This window comes from Podarcis melisellensis, assembly GCF_964234715.1.
Source record: "Podarcis melisellensis genome assembly, chromosome: 3".
In the NCBI taxonomy this organism is placed as follows: Eukaryota; Metazoa; Chordata; class Lepidosauria; order Squamata; family Lacertidae; genus Podarcis; species Podarcis melisellensis.
Genome location: NC_138530.1, coordinates 74,584,601 through 74,605,386, shown reverse-complemented (window position 1 = coordinate 74,605,386; position 20,786 = coordinate 74,584,601). Strand labels below are relative to the sequence as shown.

The window sequence follows — 20,786 nt, the reverse complement described above, 5'->3', positions numbered from 1 at the left end:
AACTCTTAGACATCCCATGAAGCTCAGTGTTGAAAGATTCAGTACTTTCTCACACAGCGCATAGCTCAACTATGGGATTCACCGCTACAAGAGGCAGTAATGGTCGTCAACTGGAATGGCTTTAAACAAGGATCAGACAAATTCCCGAAAGATAATCAATGGCTATAAACAGCTCTCAATGGCTACTAGCTACAAATGGCTGCCTCCCTGGTTGGAAGCAGCATGCTTCTGAACATCAGTTGCTAGAGAACACAAATGTGGAGCCTGTACTCAGGTCCTGCCTATGAGTTTCCTGTAGGTATTTGGTTGAGCACTCATTTGGTATGAGAAAAGCAAGCCAGACTACGTGGGCCTTTGGCTTGATCCATCAGGGCTCTTCTTATGCTTACACAGAAGCTGAAAGCTCCATTTGTGTATCACCAGATCCATTTGCTTCTCTCTCAGATCTGCAAGCGGTAAGAGCACCAATACTGGTGGCATGGCATAAAACAGTTTTTCAGAGTCATCCAAGAGACACTAGGGCCATTTGGAAGTTCATACGGAGTTGGTTTCCCAATAAAAGTATCAGTAAATAAGAACAAGTTTCACTGGATGACTTATTTCTTCATCACTACTGTTTATGCCTTACCACTTGAAAGCATGCATACAGTGGAGTGGCGTGTGTGATCTCTGCTCATGCAAGGCACTGGTGAAACGCAAAAGGCCTGACTAGCACTATGCATGGACTTTCTTTTTTATAAATTTTATTTTCCAATTTTGGATCCCCCCCCCGAGACATACAAATACAAAACTTCCCAATAAACGTATATATTTTGACTCCACCCCTTTTGCAGTTTCTTATCATTTTTAATACTGTGTTTCCTATGTTATTCGATTTATTACCTATTCCCTGATTTTTCTTTAACGTCGCATTTAACTTCTTGCTTTACGTTAATCCTGCTAACGAGCTTAAATGTATACAAAAACTTTTCAGATATTCCACAAATGTTTCCCTCTATGCATGGACTTTCAGGGCAGCTTAGAATGTTTCCCACCATCTTCTGCAGCAGGTAACATTGCAGAAAAGCTACCCTGATGGAAGTAAGTTTGAAAAATCACTGCTTTAATTCATGAATCAAGAATATTTCATTGTTTTGTTAAAGCACATTTATACACTACTCTTGCTTGCTTGCATCCATCAATATATTTATGTTTGTCATGTAGCATACCTGGGTTCGTAGAATCTCACTTTTCGACAACTGCATATCACCAGTCAGCTCTTTCACTGTGATGCCTAGTGGCTCCAGCCGCTTACTGAAGTAATTTGTCATCTCAGCTGCCAATGCCTTCATAGGAGCAACATAAACAATCTGTACCAAAAAGGACACCAGTTTGATAAATGAGCAAAGTGTACAAGACTGTTGGTTTTGCAGCAACTGATACAAATCACAATTTATTGTGAAATATTATACCTAGCACTTACAGCAACGGGGGAAAAACTTAATAGTGGTATATGGAAAGTGGTTATCGGTGCTGGATAAGTGTGCAGCTTTTTAAAAGACAATAGATTTTGTTTACACGGGCTTATCATTTTGAAAATTGGTTCTGCATCAAAGCTAAATATATTTTCAAAGCTTTTCACATGGGTAATAAGATTTTCAGAACAGAAAAAGGAATTACATAACAGAGATGAAGTAAATCAACAGGCTCCATCTCCGTGTGACTTGGGGAAAACACAATGTCCTTGAAAACTTCTTGAATCCATATAAATGTGCACAACTCTATAATGGGCTTTATCTTACAAGTTATAAAGCTGTCCTGCAGTTCATTAAATTCCTACCTTAAACTCGTCCTTTTTGATGACTCCTTGCTGAACATGCTGACGGATTTCATGCAAAACTGTTAACATGGCAATGTTAGTCTTTCCAGCCCCAGTGGGCGCACAGATTAGCATGTTTTCATTTGTATTGTAGGCAGTTTCAAACACTATGGACTGGATTCGATTTAACCTTTTCATTCCCTTGAAAGCAAGTTGCCCAATCTGCAATAAAAGTCCAGAAAAGTAAAGAAGCATTCAACTAAATAATTAAAACAGTTGCTGTTGACAAGGACTAAAGTCTACAATTCTCTCTAACTTTAATATGTCCAGTTCATCGTTATGAACTACACCAGGGTGGAGAACCAGTGGCCCTCTAAATGATACTGGACTCCTGGCTCCCATCAGCCCCACCCAGCCTAGCCAACAGCCAGGGATTATGAGAGTTATATTATTTGTCCAACTTTTAATTAATTTGACTATTTATGTATTTCTTACCTGCAGTTGATTCTATTTGGTTTATATCAAGGTCAACAAATGCAATCAAGATAAAAAAAAAGTTAAAAACAAACTATAAAAGCAGAAATTACTTTAATTGCTCGCTCGAATAAAAGTCTTCAGCTGTAGTCACAACAACATCTGGAGGGCCCCAGTTTCTATCCCTAGACTACATCACACCTAACATTCAACTAACTGAAAAGCATAGTTTCACATTTATCCATTCCCTTCTTCACTTTTTTGCTCCTCTTAGTTGTCATCACCTGCCAACTTTCTTTCCACTTCACTACTAAAAATAAACATTTCTCACAACTTTTCCCTTAGTCACACTTCGTCTCCTTTCAAGTTCAGCTAAGATTACAGTCTACCACTTTGACCAAATCAAATAGACCATTACTTACTTCCCCCCTCCCACTTTGCAATCAACTTTTTGCTTCTAACAGCATATATCTTGTGGCTTTGCACTCCTTGATACGGACTGATAACAGTTCATTTTAGGCAATTTATAAGCAAGTAACGTTATAAGAATGCTATGCACAATGCTGGTTAGCCCATATCAATGGAATACGATTACTTACTATATTTCTACACCACCTTTCAACTAAGGATCATGGGATGGATCAAATATAAAAAAAACACACCAAAAAACACAAACCATAGTAACCAAAAAACAACAACAATAATACTCCCCCCCCCCCCCGTTTAAAAGGCCACAGATTTTTTAAATTAGTCAAAGGCTGGGAGAAGAGGGAAGTTTTCCCTCTTTATTATTTGTACCCCGCCCATCTGGCTGGGCTTCCCCAGCCACTCTGGGCAGCTTCCAACAAAGATGAAAGATACACTAAAATATCACATATTAAAAACTTCCCTGAACAGGGCTGCCTTCAGATGTCTTCTGAATGTCAGGTAGATGTTTATCGCTTTGACCTCTGATGGGAGGGCGTTCCACAGGGCGGGCGCCACTACCGAGAAGGCCCTCTGCCTGGTTCCCTGTAACTTCCTCTCGCAGTGAAGAAACCGCCAGAAGGCCCTCAGAGCTGGACCTCAGTGTCCGGGCAGAACGATGGGGGGGGGGGGGGGAGACGCTCCTTCAGATATACTGGACCGAGGCCGTTTAGGGCTTTAAAGGTCAGCACCAACACTTTGAATTGTGCTCGGAAACATACTGGGAGCCAATGTAGGTCTTTCAAGACCGGTGTTATATGGTCTCGGCGGCCGCTCCCAGTCACCAGTCTAGCTGCCACATTCTGGATTAGTTGTAGTTTCTGGGTCACCTTCAAAGGTAGCCCCACATAGAGCGCATTGCAGTAGTTCAAGCGGGAGATAACCAGAGCATGTACCACTCTGGCGAGACAGTCTGCAGGCAGATAGGGTCTCAGCCTACGTACCAGATGGAGCTGGTACACAGCTGCCCTGGATACAGATTTGACCTGTGCCTGCATGGACAGCTGAGAGTCCAAAATGACTCCCAGGCTGTGCACCTGGTCCTTCAGGGGCACAGTTACCCCATTCAGGACCAGGACCATTATACAATTTACCATAATCTTTGCATTCTACAATCTTCTCAGATCATCTACATATTCTTATTATCTTTCCTTACTAATTTTTCTTCCATCCAGTACTTCACATTTTAATCTAGGCATATTAGGAAAGTTTCTGCCTGACACCTAAAAATATGTAACAAAGGGACCAGGCGAACCTCCCTGGGGAGAGCATTCCACAAAGGGAGAGCCACCACAGAAAAGACACATTCTTGTGTTGCCACTCTCTTGACCTCTTGAGGAGGAGGCACGTGAAGAAGGGCCTCAGATTACTGCAGGGTCTGGGTCAGTTCATCTGGAGAGAGTTATTGCAGTCTTGAGATATTTAAGGCTTTATAGGTCAAAGCAAGCACTTTAAATAGGACCCAGAAACTATTTGGCAGCCAGTGCAGTCTGCCAGGATTGGCATCATATGCCCAAACTGTCTTGCCCCGTTCAGCAACCTGGCAGCCAAATTCTGCACCAAACTGCCTTTAGAGGCAGCCCCATGTGTATCTTGTTGCAGTAATCTCACCTAGAGGTTACCAGAGGATAGATGATAGAAGACAGGCTATCCCTGTCTAGATAGGACATAGCTGGACTAACAGTTGAAGCCAATGGAAGGCACTCCATGCCACCAAGGCCACTTGAGCCTCAAGTGAGAGCAGTGCATCCAGAAGTTGCCTCAAGTTGTGTTTGAAGCGGTTAGGGGAAACCTGTGATCCTCCAGCTCCTGCTGGCATACAATTCCCATCATCCCTGGCAATGGATATGGGAGTTGGGACCAATCACAACTGAGGTTCAGCAACCTGTGGCCACAGACTCCCCACCACAGTCAGGAATGTATATTAAGAGAAGCAAATGTTAAAAAGCAATTGAAATTATTACGGGGATCAAGCATCTTCTGTACAAATAACACCCGGACTTTTAAGTATACAGGGAGCAGAGAGGATGGAAATTATTATTTCATTTTATACAGTAAAACAAAAACAAAGCAGTTTTAAGATTTCCTCACAGGAATGCACAATAAACCTATGAAACCTACTGCCACAGAATATTAACACATCACTTACATCAATAGATTTTTTTTTTTAGGTAAAGGTAAAGGGACCCCTGACCATTAGGTCCAGTCGTGGCCGACTCTGGGGTTGCGGCGCTCATCTCGCTTTATTGGCTGAGGGAGCCGGTGTACAGCTTCTGGGTCATGTGGCCAGCATGACTAAGCCGCTTCTGGCGAACCAGAGCAGCGCACGGAAACGCCGTTTACCTTCCTGCCAGAGCGGTTCCTATTTATCTTCTTGCACTTTGATGTGCTTTTGAACTGCTAGGTTGGCAGGAGCAGGGACCAAGCAACGGGAGCGAACCCTGTCATGGGGATTGGAACCGCCAACCTTACGATCAGCAAGCCCTAAGCTCTGTGGTTTAACCCACAGAGCGACTCATGTCCCATTTTTTTTTTAATGAGATGGTAAATTCATGAATGGGGACACAGGTGGCGCTGTGGGTTAAAGCCTCAGCGCCTAGGACTTGCTGATCGAAAGGTCGGCGGTTCGAATCCCTGCTGCGGGGTGCGCTCCCGCTGCTCGGTCCCAGCGCCTGCCAACCTAGCAGTTCGAAAGCACCTCCGGGTGCAAGTAGATAAATAGGGACCGCTTACCAGCGGGAAGGTAAACGGCGTTTCCGTGTGCAGCTCTGGCTCGCCAGAGCAGCGATGTCACGCTGGCCATGTGACCCGGAAGTGTCTCCGGACAGCGCTGGCCCCTGGCCTCTTAAGTGAGATGGGCGCACAACCCCAGAGTCTGGCAAGACTGGCCCGTACGGGCAGGGGTACCTTTACCTTTACCTTTAAATTCATGAAGGACATATTCACGTAGTATATTCCTGACACTCAGATAACAGGGCACAGAGATTTGGTGCATGCAAGCTTTCCTGGCACATTGGGCTGGCCACAGATAACAGAGAGAATGTTGAACTAGACAGATCATTTATTTCACCTAGTATAAGTATTCTACAGCTGTTGTGCAAGATTATGCGTGTTAATATACGCAATCCAAATTTTTTAGCAATTTCATAATTATGTTAACTGGGGTCAGGCTTGGGAATGAAAAATGTGTTCCCTTTGTTTCTACAGCAGTTCTCAGAAACTCGCCACGTGAAAAGTCAAAGTCATCTTAAGGTTTTCTATTCCAGGTGTGATCAATTCATAAGTGTAGAAGAAAAAGAGAAGGGCAGAAACAGTTTCCAGGAGAAGAATTGCTACCGACATGCTTTGATTTTTTTTTAAAAAAAATAATGGTTACACCAGGCAGAGGAGGAAAAGTAGTAGGAGTGAGCAACGACAGATTTTTCAAGATGGGCTGGCAGTCTGTCAAGTCACTACTCCTAAAAGGCGGCAGGAACAAGAAATCAAAGCCCAGAAAGAATGAAGCGATCTTGGAAAGCTCTTCAAACATGTACTTCTAAGAGACGGTGGCATGAGGAAAGAGAAGGAACCACAATTTATGAAAACAACCTAAAGAATAGTCTGTTTGAGCAACACACCTTCAGATGCAGATCACTGCTCACGAACCCAAGTCTCTATTCTTGCCTGTTTGCAATTGATCAGTTTGCAGCAATGGGAAAATAGGCAAGGGTTAACCCTTTCACCACTTCCCCCCTGCAACCCCATCCCCTCCCCTCCGCCAGTCACTTTCCCTCACAATGCAATAAATGTATCTGGATGGCTACAGGAGCTGGAAGAGGTAAAAAGTAATGTTTAGTGGAAGTCCAGAAAATATTTCGCTTTTTCTGCTGCACCCCATTTAATTAGCCAGCCCCTTTGCAGCTGTTTCAAAACAACCTGAATTGCCAAACTCAGATCTGACAAATTGGTAGTTCTGAACTAGTTTTCTGTGTAAGAAAAGGCAGGGGTCATCATGCCTTTCATTTCTCAATGAAAACTTTCCCACTTGTCATGTATTCCCAAATTCATTGCTACTTATGACTCTTGCTTGATTTGATAAGAATTAATTGGTCTTGAACAACATGTTTACCTAACAAAATAATATAAACAAGCAAAATGGAGAAGAGAATTGAAGTTTGCGATGGCTTTGATTTGCCTTGAAAATTATCATTAAGTTTGTTCTTTCCCTGGGCAGCTTGACCATTTGGACTTTTGTGGCTAAAGGAAAAAAATTGGGACAGTATGATTGCGCATTGATTAATGGGTATGATGCTGCCAGTTCTTATGAGTTGACTCTTTTAAAAGGTTTAGCAGCAGAATTCTAGATTGCTGTGTAACATCCACTTATTAAAATAGGTTTGGGGAAGATGATTTATGATGGTTGTAAGATATTTTATCCCAGCTTGTATTTGTCCCTTCAAGTCACACTTTGAATATGAAATACAAAGGAGTGAATAGAACAATATCTCACTGATACCTAGTTGCCAGCTAACCTGTGGGGGTACGTTAGGTTTGTGCCTCAAAGGCATTGGGTTTAAATCTTACATCCCTGGAGGTCACAGAATGCAAGGAGCTTGCCTGTTTGTGGAGTTTATTGTTCCTCTACTCAGAGTTGCATTTTTTTTACCATCTGTTGATCTGCTGAAATGTTCTGAAAATATCCAGAGCCAATCTATTGTTCAAAATTTGCTAATAGCTAGAAATTTCTTTGCTGGACCACAACAATATCCACCTATTCCAGAATTCCACAGCTAAGAAGCAATTTAAACCTGGATCTGCTACAGTAAAGAACATAATTGAGAGGATTTGATAATATATTAACCAACTCAAAAGCCCTGTGGTCCGATACATATTTCCTTTGAACGAGGTTCTGTGGGACCTTAATGTCAGCCATGAAGTGTCCAATAGCTGCTTATTTCCTTCATTCCACTGTTGATTCTGGCAGCAACATAACATCACATTTTCGATGAAAAAGCTCGGCTGGTGAGCAGTTGCACTTCTGGATCATGACAGGACACAGGAAAAGCCAATTAGCCACCTGCCAGCTAATCTTATGCCTACAGCCAACATTGTCAGGTCCTGTTATTGTAGATGAAAACAGTTCTGCTGTTTGTGCTACAAAAATAGTGATCTACCCTAGTTTCTCCTCTGTGCCACTGCAACAAGCAACAACACCCACTTGTTAGAAAAATCAAGTGGAGTACAGAGTGAAGATGGCAAATTAAAACTGGAATATAAAGAACAAATGCAAGACTATGTTTGGCCATGCAAACAAATTTAAAAATTCACCCACCCACGGTTGCCACTGTGACAAGACATGACCAAAGGCTTCTCTCAGCATCCCTGTCTCTCTTCTTCCTTAGATTTACACCAATAACCAAGCATTTGGATTGCAAAAACAAACCAGCAACAAAGAACTGGGGGATTAGTACAACTCTTCCTTTAAGCTCATAAACTACAGATAAATACATGTGTATTAACACCTCAGGACACATGAAACAAACCACAAGTTCAGGTTTAGATTCTGGCATGTTTCATCATAGGCACAGCAAGAGTGTGGGACCAGTGCCCTGGGGGTTCCACTCTTCGTTCACATCAAACAAGTTTTGTTTTAACCTATAGTACCACTTTAGCTAATGGGGCCCCTTGCTACCGTCGCTGTGCCACCACCATGCGATTTCTGTTCTCATCCTGAGGGAAAGTTCTTAACCCAAGGTACTACTTCCGGGTTAGCGGGGTCTGTAATCCGAAGTGTTTGTAACCCAAAGTACCACTGTACTTCATCCCATGCACAAAGTAGACAGTGAAGATGTTGAACACCGCTGTCACCTGTGTTTGGGCAACATTCAGAATAAACTACAATGCACTGTAGATTAAGACTGCCTTTGAAGACATGTCAGAAGCTTCAATTGGTCCAACACTCAGCAACTAGGCTCCTAACCAACAAGAATTTAGAACAATGGTCACCAATTCTAAAACAGCTTCATGAGCTCTCCCTCCACTTTATAGGGGATAATCTATAACATTTTACTTTGGATCTGAATACTTCTAGAACTTCCTGTTCCTATATGAACTAGTTGGCTCATCAGATCAGGAAAAACTCTTCCCAACCTAGTAAAGTAAAGAGAATGACCATTGGGCCTTCTCTGTCAAGACATCTAGATTATACAATACCCCGTTATGAGTTGTTGACACAAGGTGAAAACCCAGGCCTTTTAACTGAGGAACACTGTAAATTTATTTGGAGCCTGTTTTTAGCACTGTTTTAGCCTGCCTGCTATTTTACATGCTGTTTTAACTATTCCCCCCTTTTATATCTCTTAATTTAACTGTTTAAAAGTAATAAATTACAGACTCTCATGAGTCAAGAGAGCTATTAAACAAGGTGGTGTGCACAGCTTCCAAACAATGTTTAAAGCTACATTGGGGTGGGAGGAGATAAAAGCTCAACAATCCATTCAACAAAATGCCAGGTCACTGTCGCAGGAGGTAACTTTGCTGGTATTCCCTACTTTTGAACAGCCTGAAATTAACAACATGAGAATGCACAGGGATTAACTCTGTGTCAACCATAACTAAACTACAGAGATATTCAACAGGTGCCCGATATGCTCATCCAACCATATTCCATTCAGCCTTGCAGTCACATTAGAAAACAAATGTGCTCTCTAGAAGAGCACCTGGTTCACCCTACTGCACTTTAAGTTCTTGGAAAACATGATTTCACAGCAACAGAAGCACAAACTGCTGGAAGGTGTGCTCAACAAATGTGTATTTACTGCAAAATAAAATGGTTGAGGAGAAAGACCGTGAGTGAAATTTCCTTCTCTACAGGCACTAACTAATGGCACAGCTTCCAGCTGTTCAGGCATGAGTCACGATTAAAGCTCTTAACAATCTTATCACTTTAGAGATTTCCACATGTACTGAATAATGATTTTCAGAGTACATATTTAACTTGCTTGTTCTCTTATGATGGGAGATAAACCACCTCCTTCAAGCTTGGTGCTACAATATCTATTTAACAAAAAGGGGAAGAACTAACACACACTACTTTAAAGGGTAATTATAGCTGACAGAGATAATAAACGTTAACCCGTCAAGTAGGAGTGAGGCAACAGAGAATGGAAAGAACATTCTTCTGGGGGGGGGAAACACAAATGTCGTGAGCATCTACTTTTTAGAGTGCACTTATTTTTTTCTTGTTCTTTATCTCATGCAATAGCAAGCTAGAGTAAGCAACTAATTATGCGTAAGCATTCGGGATCCCAATAACTCTTCATCATGTTAAATAATAAAAATATAAGGCGGCGGGCATAAAGAAAAGGCTGTTCCTCAAGCCATATATGTGTGTATTTTGTAAGCATCTTAAGGTAGAACATGAGAGAAAATTCAAGCAAAGAAAACTTTTTTTGCCTTAAAAACATGAAAACCTGCACAATGTTTTGTGACGTTTTGGTTGGTCTGATAACGATATTACCTAATGTGTAATTTGGTCCCCCCTTATGGGTTGACATGGTTACCTTTTTGTTTGTTTGTTTGTATCCTAATTTCAATCTCACAGCCCCAAAGCAGATCACCTACTGTGCCAAAATTAAAGCAAAAATGTATTAAAGCTGATAATTTGACAAACTTGGTACCATTACATTAGTTTACACAGAAGGAAAATTGGGGGGGTGGAGACTTGGTAAAAGGCACATCTCATATTGATGCAAGCTATTTTCTTTCAGGCAAAGAACATAGGAATACAAATATGGACAAGCTTCATCATGTCAGTACCTTCTCTAATTTTGTGTCCTGCCATGTCCCCCTGACACCCATTTTGTTCTATGCCAAACCCCCTTGGAAGCCATTTTGTAACTGTAACCCACTGTACTCTGAAAATCTGAAATGTGCCCACTGCATCAAAAAGGTTGACAACCCCTGTCAAAGATGATATCAAGTTGTGGCATCCAAATTACAACATGGACTTCTGTTTGCACAAATGGAACTTCCCCTTTCTTCCCCTGACAGTACCCCACTTCACCAGAATCTGCTACAGAAGGCTGGGAGACCTTTTGGGAAGAGCATCTGGTATACCTATGGAAAACTCCACAAGCACATCTTGGAGTTGGCTGAGGACCCACAGAATCCTAACTCCACTTCATTCCACAGACATATCCCCAAAAATGGCCCTACCTACGCCAGTCCTGGAGGTGGTGTAGTTAATTTCTTTCAGTTGACTGCAATGGAAGAATACCCACCCCCTCAAAAAGGTAAAAAAATAAAGTCTCCCATCTCTCATCCTGGCTGCTATGTGCTGATAGGGCTTAGCAACATGTGATAGCTCCCCAAAGAGATTCCCCCCCGTTTCCCCCCACAGAAAAACACCCATAAAATTCCTCTGTAAACTCTGTAAACATTGTTTCTATTTTAAGTGTGTTTTATACTTTGAAACATTCTAACAGGCAAATTCTCCAAGTACCTAAAATATTATCAGACGTTACAGCCTGTTCTGGAAAAGAATAGTTTCCCTAATAATTATCATCTATAATTTTTTAGGGCACATTATGTATATGTTCTTAATGTATAAGACTGAAACAACAAGATGGCAGTTCATTATTGTTATAAAAAACATACTTTTAATATGTAAACCTTTAAAATAATTAAGAATGTTTCTACTGTTTGTATAACTTTCATCAAGCGTGCTACACAGAAATCTTAACTCCAGTTAATAACAGTGTTCAAACACTAGTTGTTTCCTAGTAATTATATGGGAACAAAGCACAAACTTCATGTTTCCTGAAGTAGAAGTTACACAACGCTTGCTTTTAGAAAAACTGAGAAAAACTCTGTACATTTTAATTTCACCAAACATTTTCCTGTTCTTGTTTTCAACGTGAACAAAAATGAGGTGTGGATTTTTGTTCTTAGCTAGAACAAATTAAAAATCAAAATTAAATATAATTTGTGAAGGTGAAAATGTATGGCTATAATCTGAAGTACAGCCTTAGTATGCAAAACATCCCTGACTAAATTCCTGCCATTTTCAGGTAGGGATAGAAAAGATCCCTGTCTAAAACTTTGGAGAGCCACTGCTGGTCAGTGTAGAGCTGGGTTGGAGAACCTGTGGCCCTCTATATGTTGTTCGACTACAGTTCCCATCATTCCTGACCACTGGCCATGCTAGCTGGGTCAGACGGGAATTGAAATCCAGCCACATATGGAAGGCCACATGTTCCCCATGCTCAATGTGGACAATACTGAACTAGGTGGATCAAGAGTATGACTCAGTATAAGGCAGCTTCTATGTTCCTGTTCAAGGAAACAAGTAAGAAGGTTGTAGAAAGAGGAACAAGAGGAGCAAAGATACCCTGGGAGTTGAACAAAACACATTGGACTGACTCTAGCAATTCCATGACATTTGCTATATTTGAGTCCCAAGAATACTGAATATTTATTCCTCATTTACTGGTGGTAAAATACATTTATGTCCAGTGATTTTGAGCATCTCTGGGGCTGGTCCTGGGTACCTCCATTTATTAACATGGATTTCACCCTCTGATCAGGGGCACTCTTTGGTTGGACTTCAGCTTCCATCAGTCCCAGCTAGTTTGGCTAATGATAGGGGATGGAGTTGTACTGCAGCAGCATCTGAAGCCACATGTTCTTCACCCCTGCATAAGCCCAACCCTTCAGACTATTAGCAATTCACCACCATTACCACATCAATCCAGAACTCTCCCTATTTCCCACATACATTTCAGCTACAGCATGGCTTGAGACGCTCCAGCTAGCACCCTAGTTGCCCATTGGTTTACATGATACATATTCTGTGTCCAATTTTGTCTCTGGACCAGCTCAAGGCTCGATGAGCTACAATGCATTCTGAGCTAAAAAGTTTCAAACTAAATGTTTATTTTTACTTGTTTGTAACTGCACCTTTTGTTACACTAACACAGGAACAGCTAAGAAAGCGAGGGAGCCATATTCAAATGGACAATAAACCGTGCAATAAGGTAAAGGTAAAGGTACCCCTGTCCGTACGGGCCAGTCTTGACAGACTCTGGGGTTGTGCGCCCATCTCACTTAAGAGGCCAGGGGCCAGCGCTGTCCGGAGACACTTCCGGGTCACGTGGCCAGCGTGACATCGCTGCTCTGGCGAGCCAGAGCTGCACATGGAAACGCCGTTTACCTTCCCGCTGGCAAGCGGTCCCTATTTATCTACTTGCACCCGGAGGTGCTTTCGAACTGCTAGGTTGGCAGGCGCTGGGACCGAGCAGCGGGAGCGCACCCCGCCGCAGGGATTCGAACCGCCGACCTTTCGATCAGCAAGCCCTAGGCGCTGAGGCTTTAACCCACAGCGCCACCCGCGTCCCCAAACCGTGCAATAGTGATGTACAAATAGAGAGCATTGATTACAATCAATAATGCAAACAGAAGCTTTCTACTTGGTAATTAATACCGTGATTAAAATCAATACACATGAGTCTTATGGCCATGTCCCTTCATCACCAATCTCTGATTTTATAGGTATGTTTAATTTTTTTAAAAGCATATTAAACAATTTTTTTCTTTTTTAAAAAAAGATAAACACATTAGGAAATACTCCACAGGAACCAACACTTAGCATCTATTTTCTACACTAACTTTTTTCAAGATGTCTGCATAGCTCTCATGAATACATTATGCCTAGACAGCAAGTGAAGGTGTATTGTTGGTTAATATGAACTCCCTACTCACTGTTCTTTCATTGCACTGTTTCAGTGCATCTTGCTATACAAATGTATATGATTCTTGTAGACAGTGATACTGCATCCATTCCAGTCTATATAAGCAATTTTTTGTTTGTTTTTTGAATGCTGAAACCCTCTTTGGAAGGAATGGAGGTGCCCGAATCCAACTTTACCCCCTCACTTCTCCCATACTGATCAGCACAGGATTCTGGATATTGGACTGGGCTAGAAAATGCAACTGGCCCAGTTCTTAAGCCATGGTTTGAAGTTGGTTTAAGTTCCTGGCTTGTACTGAAACTGACAAGTATAATTTTCCAGTTAAGACTAAATGGGAAACCTTGGTTATGATGTAGATTTCCTTGTTGAAATTGCAGCTCACCACCGTAAGGAGGTCTGAATGGGCTGTATGTGTGAGCAAAAGGCTTGGGCATATCTTGCATTAATGAGCAAGCATAGGCCCACAGCGTGGCTCAAGGTTTCATGCAGCTGAAGCCATCCTGGGGAGAGTGGCTCTGTAAGCCCCTGCTAAATAAATGCAAGTGGTCCTGTGATAGGGTCTCGGCCAGTATTGAAACCACCTGCCTGATAAAGCCCAGCTAGCTGCAGCCAAACAACTTGCTAGCAACCAAATGCCTGGGAAGTTCGTGCCAGAAGATAATCAGCCTAAGAATAATGCCTACCAACTATTTTCAAAACTTGCTTTTATAAACATTTCAGAAATGTGGCCCCAATACGTCTAGGCAGAAGGAAAAAATAGCACGACTTCAAAAGAGGAAGAAGATAAATTACTATATTACATCAGAATATCTGAACAAAAATGAAGGTCATTAAAGCTGGATTTTATGCTATCTGGACAGCTCTTAAAAGATGCATAAATAGCATTTTAAAATGTTCACTTCTTAATAATGTGCATGGTTATATAAATGACTGCTATATATAAATACACCCCATCCTTCCCGTTACCCTCCTCAAACAATAACTTGTTCTGGGGGACTTCCGGAGGCGGCGCAAAACGGCAATGGCGGTCCTCTTTACCGTGTGAAGAGGGGCTCCGCGAAAAAGGGTCGTCCGCTGCGGCAAAGCGGAGACCCATTAAGACAAACCGTAGGCAGAGCGAGCCTGCGGCCGTGGGACTCGGCGGGTGCCAGAAGCCCCCCCAGAAACGAGGAAGGGACCTCGTAAGAGGCTCCGGAACGTGAAAGGGGGAGCGGCGCTGTGAGTTCATCGCTCTTTTCGCGGAAGTGAAGCCGCGCTGCTGTTGCTGATGAGCGTCGACCTTTCTTCTTGAAAATCATCGGAATTGGCTGCAATTTACCCGTGAGTAAGGGGTACTAAAGATTGACTCAAATTTATTTAATTCGGCTGAAAACGGGAGGCGAGTAACAGGAAGTCCGTCTCCCGGTCCTGCTAATCAGAGCAAAGCAAAGAACCCGATGTGGGCTGAAGCGCTCAAAAGAGACTTTGAAATTAGTATGAAGGGGCATTAACAGACTGTGTTCTTTTAGAAATCAAAAAGATTGAAGGATTAAATCTTTTGGTTTACTGCGCTAAGGAATCTTCCTCCTATTGTGAAGTGACGTGGAATTGAAGGGATAACCGAGCTATCGGACTGCCAGTGTTGCAAAGGAGTACTGTCAGGCTGCTGAAACTTTTTCTTAAGTACAAATTGTTGCATTGATGGATACACTATCGCTTTAATACTGATATTGGAACCTTTCTGCTACCTTGTGGCACTATTTTGAAACAGAACTATCTGAAAGCCTCCTTTTCGAACTTGGGGACTATAAAAGTTGAAATAGGAACTTTGATGGTGGAAAAGAAACTTTCTTTCTTTTGAAAACCCCCCCCTAGTGGATTTGCGGAGGCATAGAGGTCTGGGAACTGTACCTTATTGGGATTTTTTGTGGTTTAATTGTTTACATTCTGGACTTGCCTTTCTCATGGATTGAAAGACTATTTGACCTTGAACAGAGGCAGCTGGGGAATGAGTGGCCCAGGGAAAACAAGAGCATCTAAAGCTAAGGAAGCCTTGGCTGAGGAAGCTAAAGAAAAGAAAAAAGATAAGAGAGCTGGGCAGCTTGTTCAAACAACGTTGACTCATCAACGCAGATCCTCGGTACCAACTGTGCTGACGGCGCAGGAGGAAGAAGTTGAAACGCTTGCAACAGAAGATATGGCAACTGGAGGAACTGATCCAGTCTTGAAACAAATTTTGGAACAACTGGCACTTTTGAATAAGAAGGTGGACGATCAGTCATCTAAAATTGACAGAGCTACATCTACTATCAGTAAGTTAACAGATCAGGTTTCCCAGCATACTCAGGCTATTGAGAAATTGCAAGGAGCTACGGCGGAGAACTACAAATTAGCTGCGGAAGCCAATCAAAAAGCTGAGCAAGCGTGCAAAAAGGTGGAGGAGATCAAAGGGGAAGTAAGACCTCTGAAAAGACAGGTAGGAGAACAGCAAGCCTACCTGTCAATGGTGGAACTGAAAAGTAAGGAATGTAATCTTAGGCTGAGGGCCGTCCCAGAGCTGGAGCAGGGCAACCTAGAGGAATTTTTGACACAGTTGTTTTCTAAATTTTGGGGGGTTGAGGAAGATAAAGACTTCAAAATTGTGACGGCCTTCAGATTGGGAAGATCGGTTAAGAAAGACAAGTCCAGAGACTGTTTGGTTTGTTTGAGAACAAGAGAGGAAAGAGACAAGATACTAGGCCAACATTTTAAAAAATCTCTGGAAGTTGAAGGCAAAAGGGCAGAAATTTATAGAGACATTCCTAAATATCTGTTGGACCTTAGAGCTTCATATACAGACTTGGCTAAATTGTTAAGGTACAACGCAATCCCTTACAGGTGGGAATTTCCTCAAGGTTTATCATTCACCTATAAAGGAAAGAAGGTAAGAATTAAAACACCAGAGGACCACCAGAAGTTCCTACATGACAACGAGGAGGACCTCCAAAAGAGAGCTGTAGATTCTTGGCCTCCACCACCGGGATCACCACCAAGACCCGTACCATCTGGAGGCGGACCGGCACCACAGCCTTCGGGAACGGAGGACAAATTAGATACCCAACTGTGATACTTAAGAAGTAGACCAGGATGTCTCTACAGCTTCTTAGTTGGAACATAAATGGCGGGAATTCTCCAGAAAAACGGAGAAAAGTATTTCATATTTTGAAAAAAGAACAATTGGACATTATTTGCCTGCAAGAAACACATGTGACAAGACTCCACAGAAAAGTGTTAATTAACAAAAGGCTAGGCCAAGAATTTATCTCATCGGACAAAGTTAAGAAAAGAGGAGTGGTGATATATGCAAAGGAGAACTTGTCACCAAAATTCGTATTTAAAGATGAACAGGGTAGAATTTTGGCAATTGAAATTCAGACACAAGGAGAAAAGTTTTTAATTCTAGGAATATACGCCCCAAATGATGGAAAATCGGAATTTTTCAAGAAGCTGCATGAGACTATGCTGGACTATTTGGATTACAACAACATTATCATGTTGGGAGATATGAACGGAGTCGCCTCAGTGAATATGGATAAGTCGCAAAGTGCTAATATAACGAAAGACGGCAGACTACCAAAAACCTTTTTCGAAATGACTGACAATTTGGATTTGATTGACATATGGAGGATCAAGAACCCTCTAGGGAAGGAAGGAACTTTCTTTTCTGAGGCCCACATGACATGGACGCGAATCGACCAAATATGGATAACTAGAGGGCTGGCACCTAAGACCAGAAAAGTGGAAATCTGCCCAAAAACCTGCTCCGACCACAACGCTTTGAGAATGGAATTGAGATTAAATACAACCGGATCTTTCAGATGGAGAATGAATGATGCTTTGTTAAGAGATCAGGAGATTGTTAAGAAGGCCCAAAAAGTTTTAAAGGACTATTTTGAAATAAACTTAAAGACAAATGTGGAAAAAAGAACAATCTGGGACGCAAGTAAAGCAGTTATGAGAGGGTTTCTAATACAGCAGAACACGATTAAAAAAAGGCTCTGGAATGAAAAGAAGGAGAAGATTTTGGAGAAAATAAGAGAAGGAGAGAAAAAACTGAGATCCAGGCCTAAATCAAAGGAAGTATTGAGAGAAGTGAAGTTTTTCCAGGCACAATATTCGAAACTGATAAATCAAGAGGTGGAATGGAAAATTAAACAAATGAAACAAAGATCCTTTGAATCTGCTAATAAGTGCGGGAAGTTGTTGGCTTGGCAGTTGAAAAAGAGACAAAAGCTTAATACAGTTACAAATCTAGAGATTGAAGGGAGAATGGTTCAGAAACCCGAGGAAATTAGAAAGTGTTTCCAGAGATATTTCAAAGAACTTTATTCACAAAGGCCACAAAAAGGCTCGGAGGTGGACCAATTTGTCACAACTAATGGATTACAAAAAATACCCCAGGAAATGAGAGCAACCCTGAACTGTAATATTACAATCCAAGAAATTGAATGCGCCATTCAGAACCTCCAACTGGGCAAGTCTCCGGGACCTGATGGACTTACTTCCAAATATTATAAGGCATTGAAGGATTCATTGATACAACCATTGTTGGAAGTTTGTAACCAGATTATGGAGGGGAGGAAGGCACCGGAAACGTGGAAAGAAGCTTTCATCACGTTGATACCAAAATCAGAAACTGAAAAAACTCAACTTAAAAACTACCGTCCTATCTCACTCCTAAATGTGGATTACAAAATCTTTGCAGACATTCTGGCAAGCAGGTTTAAGAAAGTATTAAATGAAGTGATTCATAAGGACCAAGCAGGCTTTCTCCCTGGCAGACATTTATTTGACAACACAAGAAACATCATTGACATTTTGGAATTTTTACAGATTAACTCAAATACAAGAGCGGTGTTGATCTTTATTGATGCGGAGAAAGCCTTTGACAACATTTCTTGGATGTTTATGAAGAAAAATTTGGAAAGGATGGGAGTAGGGCGGGGGTTTGAAAATGGAATAGAAGCAATTTATTCAGAACAAAAAGCTAAATTGATAGTAAACAACGTGGTGACAGAGGAGTTCAAAATTGAAAAAGGGACACGACAGGGGTGCCCTCTATCTCCTCTGTTGTTTATTTCAGTCCTGGAGGTGCTATTGAACATGATTAGAAATGACCGGTTGACACAGGGAATTGTGGTCGGAGAGAAACAATATAAACTGAAAGCTTTTGCAGATGACTTGGTATTAACATTACAGGAGCCAGCCTCTAGTACTAAAAGAGCGTTAGAATTAATTTCTGACTTTGGTCGGGTGGCGGGATTCAAGCTGAATAAACAAAAAACTAAAGTTTTAGCAAAAAAATTGACAACTACTGAAATAGAGGAGTTCAGAAAAGAAACAGAACTAAATGTGGTTAAAAAAGTAAAGTACTTAGGGGTGCACCTGACCTCCAAAAATTTGAATTTGTTTAAGGACAATTATGAGAAATGTTGGTCAGAGATCAAAAGAGACTTGGAAACATGGTCAAGACTGAAACTTTCCTTGTTGGGCAGAATAGCTGCTATAAAGATGAATGTTTTGCCGAAAATGCTATTTTTGTTTCAGGCCCTCCAGATCGTGGATAAGGTGGAATGTTTTGGAAAATGGCAGAGGGATATGCCTAAATTTGTCTGGCAGGGCAAAAAGCCCCGAATAAAGTTTAAAATACTAACAGATGCGAAAGAAAGAGGGGGGTTTGCCCTGCCGGACTTGAAGTTATATTATGAATCTGCAGCCCTCTGCTGGTTGAAGGATTGGATTTTGTTGGAGAACACCGATGTCCTCGACCTGGAGGGATTTGATAATGCTTTTGGGTGGCATGCATATTTGTGGTACGACAAGGTTAAAGTTCATAAATCGTTCAAAAACCATATTGTCAGAAGGGCAATTTTTATGGTCTGGTCAAAATATAAAGACTTATTGGAGAGTAAAACTCCGAGGTGGCTCTCACCGATGGAGGCCAAAGCACGTAAAAGACTCAATATGGAGGCCCATTGGCCTAAATATTGGGAAATAATTGAAAAAATTGGAGATAAATGGAGGTTGCAGAGTATGGAAAAGTTAAAAAACAAGGTGCGAGATTGGTTGCATTATGCTCAAATCCAGGAAGTTTTTAAAGCGGACAAAAAAGTGGGTTTCCAGGAGGAAAAATCGAAACTAGAGACAGAGTTGCTTGAGCCAAAATCTAAGTTAATTTCGAGAATGTACAACTTGCTGCTTAAATGGAATACACAGGATGAGATTGTTAAATCCTCCATGATAAAGTGGGCGCAGGACTTGGGGCACAACATTATGTTTGAAGACTGGGAAAGGTTATGGAACACCGGAATGAAATTCACGGCATGTAGTGCCTTGAAGGAAAATATTATGAAAATGACATACCGGTGGTACATGACCCCAGTCAAGCTTGCAAAGATATATCACCTGTCTGATAATAAATGTTGGAAATGTAAAGAGGAGGAAGGGACATTTCTACACCTCTGGTGGACCTGCCCGAAGGTGAAGGCCTTCTGGGAGATGATACATAATGAACTAAAAAAGGTGCTTAGACTCACCTTACCCAAGAAACCGGAGGCCTTCCTCCTGGGCATGGTAGACCAGAGGGTGGCTAAGAAAGATAGAACTTTCTTTATGTACGCTACTACAGCAGCAAGGATCTTGATGGCAAAGCACTGGAAGACACAAAATCTACCCACACTGGAAGAATGGCAGACGCAGCTGATGGACTATATGGAACTGGCTGAAATGACTGGCAGAATTCGAGACTCGGGAGAAGAAGAAACGGAGGAAGTTTGGGAAAAATTTAAGGACTATTTGAAAAAGCATTATAAGTTGTATGAATGTTAAAAAATGCTTCTCTCTAGGAAATTATAGCTTCAGTATCGGTAAATCTTTGAATTGGTAAATAAGGCACAACAAGACAGAAGTGGTGTAATGAAATAATTTTATTGTGTTGAAACTAAAAATTAATGGATTCGGATTGAAATGTTTAGAGACCAGATATCACGATAAAATGGAAGATATATTATTATGTTTAAAATAAGTCAACAAATTGCTGAGGTTTTGGTTTTACAGAGAATGCAGTGTCCGGAAGATGGGGGGAGTCCACTAGATTTAGGGAAACATGTATTTGGAATTTGAATTTTGTATATTATAAACCTAATAAAAATTATATATATAAAAAAAAAAACAATAACTTGTTCTGCATTTTCAAAATCAAGTAGTCCTGCCATACCAAAAAGTGATAGTGTTCAGTTATCTCAGGAACTTCTCTAGTGCATGATATCCACCTTTCAAACAGCGCTCCTTTTGTCATCAGA

The 20,786-nt window shown here is 41.5% G+C and overlaps 1 protein-coding gene across 2 annotated transcripts in view; it reads right to left on the bottom strand.

Annotated features, from left to right (window-relative positions):
- ASCC3 (activating signal cointegrator 1 complex subunit 3) overlaps window positions 1-20,786 on the bottom strand; it is a 213,211-nt gene that overhangs the window by 158,974 nt on the left and 33,451 nt on the right. For both annotated transcript variants that reach the window (XM_081904600.1, XM_081904601.1), the window contains exons 9-10: window positions 1,820-2,020; window positions 1,209-1,349 (exon numbers count right to left, since the gene is read on the bottom strand). In XM_081904600.1, the coding sequence (XP_081760726.1) occupies window positions 1,209-1,349; window positions 1,820-2,020 (342 nt within the window). The remainder of the gene's footprint in view (window positions 1-1,208; window positions 1,350-1,819; window positions 2,021-20,786) is intronic.